Here is a 6,314-nt window from a genome sequence, read left to right on the forward strand (position 1 = left end):
TGAAGAAGAGGGGACACATGTTGATGAAGAAGAGACATGAAGAAGAGGGGACACATGTTGATGTAGAAGAGACATGAAGAAGAGGGGACACATGTTGATGAAGAAGAGACATGAAGAAGAGGGGACACGTGTTGATGAAGAAGAGACATGAAGAAGAGGGGACACGTGTTGATGAAGAAGAAACATGAAGAAGAGGGGACACATGAAGAAGAGGGGACACATGTTGATGTAGAAGAGACATGAAGAAGAGGGGACACATGAAGAAGAGGGGACACATGTTGATGTAGAAGAGACATGAAGAAGAGGGGACACATGTTGATGAAGAGACATGAAGAAGAGGGGACACATGTTGATGTCGAAGAGACATGAAGAAGAGGGGACACATGTTGATGTCGAAGAGACATGAAGAAGAGGGGACACATGTTGATGAAGAAGAGACATGAAGAAGAGGGGACACATGTTGATGTAGAAGAGACATGAAGAAGAGGGGACACATGTTGATGTAGAAGAGACATGAAGAAGAGGGGACACATGTTGATGTAGAAGAGACATGAAGAAGAGTGGACACGTGTTGATGAAGAGACATGAAGAAGAGGGGACACATGAAGAAGAGGGGACACATGTTGATGTAGAAGAGACATGAAGAAGAGGGGACACATGTTGATGTAGAAGAGACATGAAGAAGAGGGGACACATGTTGATGTAGAAGAGACATGAAGAAGAGGGGACACATGTTGATGTAGAAGAGACATGAAGAAGAGGGGACACATATTGATGAAGAAGAGACATGAAGAAGAGGGGACACATGTTGATGAAGAGACATGAAGAAGAGGGGACACATGTTGATGTAGAAGAGACATGAAGAAGAGGGGACACATGTTGATGTAGAAGAGACATGAAGAAGAGGGGACACATGTTGATGTAGAAGAGACATGAAGAAGAGGGGACACGTGTTGATGAAGAGACATGAAGAAGAGGGGACACATGAAGAAGAGGGGACACATGTTGATGTAGAAGAGACATGAAGAAGAGGGGACACATGTTGATGTAGAAGAGACATGAAGAAGAGGGGACACATGTTGATGAAGAGACATGAAGAAGAGGGGACACATGTTGATGTCGAAGAGACATGAAGAAGAGAGGACACATGATGTAGAAGAGACATGAAGAAGAGGGGACACATGTTGATGTAGAAGAGACATGAAGAAGAGGGGACACATGTTGATGAAGAGACATGAAGAAGAGGGGACACATGTTGATGTAGAATAGACATGAAGAAGAGGGGACACGTGTTGATGTAGAAGAGACATGAATAAGAGGGGACACATGTTGATGTAGAATAGACATGAAGAAGAGGGGACACATGATGTAGAAGAGACATGAAGAAGAGGGGACACATGTTGATGTAGAATAGACATGAAGAAGAGGGGACACGTGTTGATGTAGAAGAGACATGAATAAGAGGGGACACATGTTGATGTAGAATAGACATGAAGAAGAGGGGACACATGATGTAGAAGAGACATGAAGAAGAGGGGACACATGTTGATGTAGAAGAGACATGAAGAAGAGGGGACACATGTTGATGTAGAAGAGACATGAAGAAGAGGGGACACATGTTGATGTAGAAGAGACATGGAGAAGTGGATTTTGCAGAGTAGGTGACCTTTAACAAAGATTTAATAAATATAGTCAAACCGGAACTGGAAAGAAATTAATTTATTTCAAATACAGAAAGAGGTTATCAACATTTTTTTATTTTACAGTTCTGAACAAAGGGAAAAGGGATGTTTGTATCTTGCAGAAGCCATCGGTCACTCCTTCTCATTAAATACAGTCTCACGGCCGAACTTCAGTCTGACTCTAAACTACGGAGCGGCCGCAGGAGGAGGAGGAGGAGGAGGAACCGCCGCCTGCTCGTGCTTCTGCTTCTTCTTCAACAGCTTCTGCTTCTTCTTCTCCTCCTTCTCTAGATCTGCAACCATCTCCAGGAACTTGTGGTTTCGGGGGTCCAGAGTTTGACCCAGACTCTCCCGGGCCTCGTCCAGAAGCTTAGAGCGGCGAGTTTTCTCCTCATTCATCTTTGCCTTCGTCTGACGTTTCTCTTCGCGCCAGTCAGCGATCATCTTGGGCATCTTGGCCATGTTGGCTGCGATGAGTTTCTCCCTGAGACGGAGAGAGAAGACGTGACGTTAATGTGGTGCGTGTTTAAAATAAAAAGGCAACATTAATTCAAAATGAAATATTACAGTTTTAGATGTTAATTTGGTATCTCTCAATCCACTTATTAAGATGCTAGAAAAACTGTTGGCTACTTTTTACTCGTGTGTCTTTTAAGCAAAAATCTAGATTGTAAAGGTAACAAAAAAATGTAGTTTTGATTTTAGTCTCAGAATTCTGAGATGTTTTCATATTTTTAAATAAAAGAAAAGAAAAATCAGGGAAAAATGTATTTTTGTTTCAGAATTCTGAGATTTTTAACAACAAAAATAAATCCAAAAAAACATTATTTTTTCAGAAAATAATTCTGAATTTGAGATTTACATTTATTTATTTTCAAATAATCATTCTGAAGTTTATTTTTCTGACCAAAGCGAACATACACTCAATACTAATGAGACACTTCAACTGAAATTGTTCCTGTGTAAATAAAAAAAATCTGAAATAAATATTCTGACTTTTTGTTAAAAAAAAAAAAATCTTACATTATTTTTTTCTCAGATATTATTTTTTCTGATTTAAATCTCTTTTTCATATAAATATTTTTCTTCCAATTTATTTTTAAAATGTCTCAGAATTCTAAGATTAAAGTCAAATCTCAAAGATGTGTGAGCTGTAGGGTCGCCGGTTCAAGTCCCCGAACAGACCTACATTATGGAGTGTGGACTGCTACTTGGAGAGGTCCCAGTTCACCTCCTGGGCCCTGCCGTGGTGCCCTTGAGCAAGGCACCAGACAACCCCCCCCCCCCCCCCCCCATTGCTCTCCGGGCGCTGTACAATAGCTGCCCACTGCTCCTAGTACTAGGATGGGTTAAAAGCAGAGGTCAAATGTCACTGTGGGCTCTGCATGTGAGACCAGTAAAGAGGGGTTCATCCTCCCTATTCTATTCACAGTCGCCCATTTTCTCTGACTTGCATTTCAGAATTCCGAGAATTAAGTGAAACTCAACATTTGTTTTACTTTTGGTCATGTCGCCCTAATCATCTCCAGTAAATTATAATGTGGCATGAAATGAAAACACCCCACTAAAGTACAAGTACAACATTAAAGTACAAGTACAACATTAAAGTACAAGTGCCTGAATGTTGAACCTTCTACACCAGTGAGTAAACACAGTTTATCCCTCGCTGCCCACATCACAGACCGACCTCCCCACCTTCAAAACACTGATCAAAACATGCCTTTTTCAGACTAGCGTTTTAATGTGTGATTAATGCTATGTCCTTATGATAACTGTGGTTTAATGCTCTCGTTTGTACCTGCGTAAAGCGTCTTTGGGCACCTGATAAAGCGCTTGAAAGACTAAATGTATTATTATTGTCCGATAATTGACGCACTGCTGTCCGATAATTGACTCACTTCGCCTGCCGTTTCTCGGTGACCTGCCGCTCTTTCTCCTGCAGGTTCTTCAGCTTCACCTCTAACGGAGGGTGCCACTCGTTCTCCTCCTCGATGATCCGCTCCAGCTGCTCATGGTTCGGCCACAGAGACGCTGGGTCGATCCCCGAAGCGGACCCGTAGCGACCGAACAGCTTCCGGTCATACCGAGGCGTTTTCTGCCAGTCTGGAGTCTTTTCGCTGCTTCTATCGGGAATGTAGGGCTCGCGGAGGTTCAGTCTCAGAGGTTTGGGGTTATAAGAAGCTGTCTGCAGCAACAGAGTCTGTGAGTTTGCAGAAAGGAGCGTTTTTGAGCCTGATATTCCATTTAAAGACCTGAAGAACATCGATGTCCTCCCGCACACCATGGAGGCCGCCATGTTTGTTTGACTTCTTCTTCTTTGGTTTTAATGTTGGAGGAGAAACCAGCGGGAAGTGCGTTAGCACCCCCTAGCGGACTGGAGAGGGAAGAGTTAGGGTTAGATGCAACATAAAATAACATAAAATAATATTAAAATAAAATAAAATACATTTAAATAAAATATAATAGTATAAAATAAACTGACATAAAATGAAATAAAATAAAAAAAACATACATTTTATTAAAATAATATAATATAAAATGTATTTAAATAAATTAAAGTAAAATTAAATAAAAATTAAATAAAAAAACATACAAATTAATTAGATAATACAAAATGTAATTAAAACTAAATTAAATTAAATACTCAAATAAATCCCCTCTTAATTCTCTCAATTATTTAGGTTGCTAAAACAATTATTTAAATAAAAAAAGATAAAAAAAAGACATATTTATAATAATAATAATAATAATAATAATAATAATATACTTAAATAAAACTAAATTAAAACCCTTCTGTGAACATTCTCTCCTTTTAACTAAGTCCTTCTGACCCAGTGTCTCTAATACATTTTCTAAAAACTCAGCTTTCCTGATCTTCTTTTTTTAACCCTTTCCTTGTTCTTGATTGTAAGTAAGTAAAGTTTCTTTATAAAGCGGTTTTCACAGACAAAGTCACAAAGTGCTTGACAAAACAATAAAACATCATCATAGGAATCATACAATGATAAATGACCACACAAGCCACGTGTTAAGAAGTCATAAAAGCACCAAAACACAATAAAAACAAAATAAAAACACAATAAAAACATAGTATAAAATAGATTAAAATCAAGCACACCGGTTACCCAAACGCCTGCCCAAACAGGAATGTCTTTAAATTGGTTTTAAAGGAGTCAACAGAGTCAGCGGACCGTAGGTGAGCGGGCAGAGCGTTCCATAGCTTAGGAGCCACGGCCTCGAACGCTCGATCACCGCGGGTCTTAGGTGCCGTTTACACGGGGACAAAACGGGTTGTATCTGCTACTTTTCTCTCGCGTATAGCCCGTTCGTTCACACGAGGCCGACACGTAAACGCGTAAACGGACCCCGCAAACGATAACGGGTCCCAAGGTGGATAGATCTGCAAACGGAACGCTCTGGGGGGCCAAACGGCTCCATGTGTACGCCTATACGATCATTTCCTGATTGCCCCACCTCTCCCCACCTCTGCTGCTCACTGCTGTAGCACTAGCAGTAGCTACTGCTACAGCGTACAGGTACAGCGCCACTTACAGGCCCGGCATATGTACTACAGCGTCTCCAGCGCTTTCGAGTGGTCTTGTGCGGAAGTACAGCGCCACTTACAGGCCCGGCATATGTACTACAGCGTTTCGAGTGGTCTCGTGTGAACGGACACGTTAAATGAGCCGAATGCGTGTGAACGGACAACTTTTTTGAAAACGAATTTGGTGCGTAAACGCAAACGTTCCCGTGTAAATGGGGTCTTAAGGTGAGTGCGTGGGACAGACAGTAAATTGAGCATGTGTGACCTGGTGGGCGGGCTGATGTATATGGATGAATTAGGTCAGCCACATATGCAGGAGTCTGACCATGCAATGATCTTTAGGTGAGGGTGAGGGTTTTGAACTGGATCCTATAGGCTACAGGGAGCCAGTGAAGAGATCTGAGTATTGGGGTAATGTGGGACCGTTTATTAGACCGGGTGAGAAGTCAAGCAGCTGCTTGTATTTCTGGCTGTGTAAAATGATTCCTCCGCCTGGCAGGGTTACTTACATACTTCTGAGGGATGTTTTACTTAAGTAACATTTACAATGCAGGACGTATAACAAAGTATTTATACATTGTGGTTTGAGTACGTCTGAGTAAAGGATCTGCCTCCACCCTCTCCCTGAACTTATATATTTAAATTTTTCTTCAACAACATGGAACAAAAGGTGTTTCTGTGTGGTGCATCACTTAGAGAGACAGATGTCATCGCTTTGTGTCGCGCAGAGCTCTCATTAAAGATTTATGGTTCCCATGGTGGGGGGGGGGGAGGGGGGGGGGAGGGGGCATGACAGGGGCTTAATTTGGCTTTGGAGCGATGATGGTGCCAAACCCGAAGCTTCAGGGATCAGATCAGCGTCCCAGCAAACAGGCTGGTTAGCAGACAGAGAGACAGGTGTATTTCTGAGGGAGTGTGTAGGGTCAGAGGTGGAGTACAAATACTTTGTTACTGTACTTAAGTACATGTTTCTGGTATCAGTACTTCACTACTTATTTTTCTGACCACTTTTTACTTTGACTTCTTACATTTTGAACACAAATACCTGTACTTTCTACTTCTTACATGTTGAACCCAAATACCTGTAC

The 6,314-nt window shown here is 41.5% G+C and overlaps 1 protein-coding gene across 1 annotated transcript; it reads right to left on the reverse strand.

Annotated features, from left to right (window-relative positions):
- Positions 1–1,704: 1,704 nt before the first annotated feature.
- On the reverse strand, positions 1,705–4,000 carry gadd45gip1 (growth arrest and DNA-damage-inducible, gamma interacting protein 1). The gene is made up of 2 exons (XM_034142145.1): positions 3,581–4,000; positions 1,705–2,166 (listed from the first exon to the last, which is right to left on the reverse strand). The coding sequence occupies exons 1-2, from the start codon at positions 3,976–3,978 to the stop codon at positions 1,869–1,871; spliced, it is 696 nt and encodes a 231-aa protein (XP_033998036.1). The 5' UTR covers positions 3,979–4,000; the 3' UTR covers positions 1,705–1,868.
- Between the last annotated feature and the right edge of the window lie 2,314 nt (positions 4,001–6,314).

The sequence above is a fragment of the Trematomus bernacchii genome, unplaced genomic scaffold (genome assembly GCF_902827165.1).
Source record: "Trematomus bernacchii unplaced genomic scaffold, fTreBer1.1, whole genome shotgun sequence".
NCBI classification, from domain to species: Eukaryota; Metazoa; Chordata; class Actinopteri; order Perciformes; family Nototheniidae; genus Trematomus; species Trematomus bernacchii.

What these genes read in the sequence shown, in the direction of transcription:
- gadd45gip1 (XM_034142145.1), bottom strand. Translation starts at nt 3,978, where the DNA reads ATGGCGGCCTCCATGGTGTGCGGGAGGACATCGATGTTCTTCAGGTCT. An exon ending in ACCGAGAAACGGCAGGCGAA is followed by an intron (nt 2,167 to 3,580) that starts GTGAGTCAATTA and finishes TCTCCGTCTCAG; the next exon opens with GGAGAAACTCATCGCAGCCA.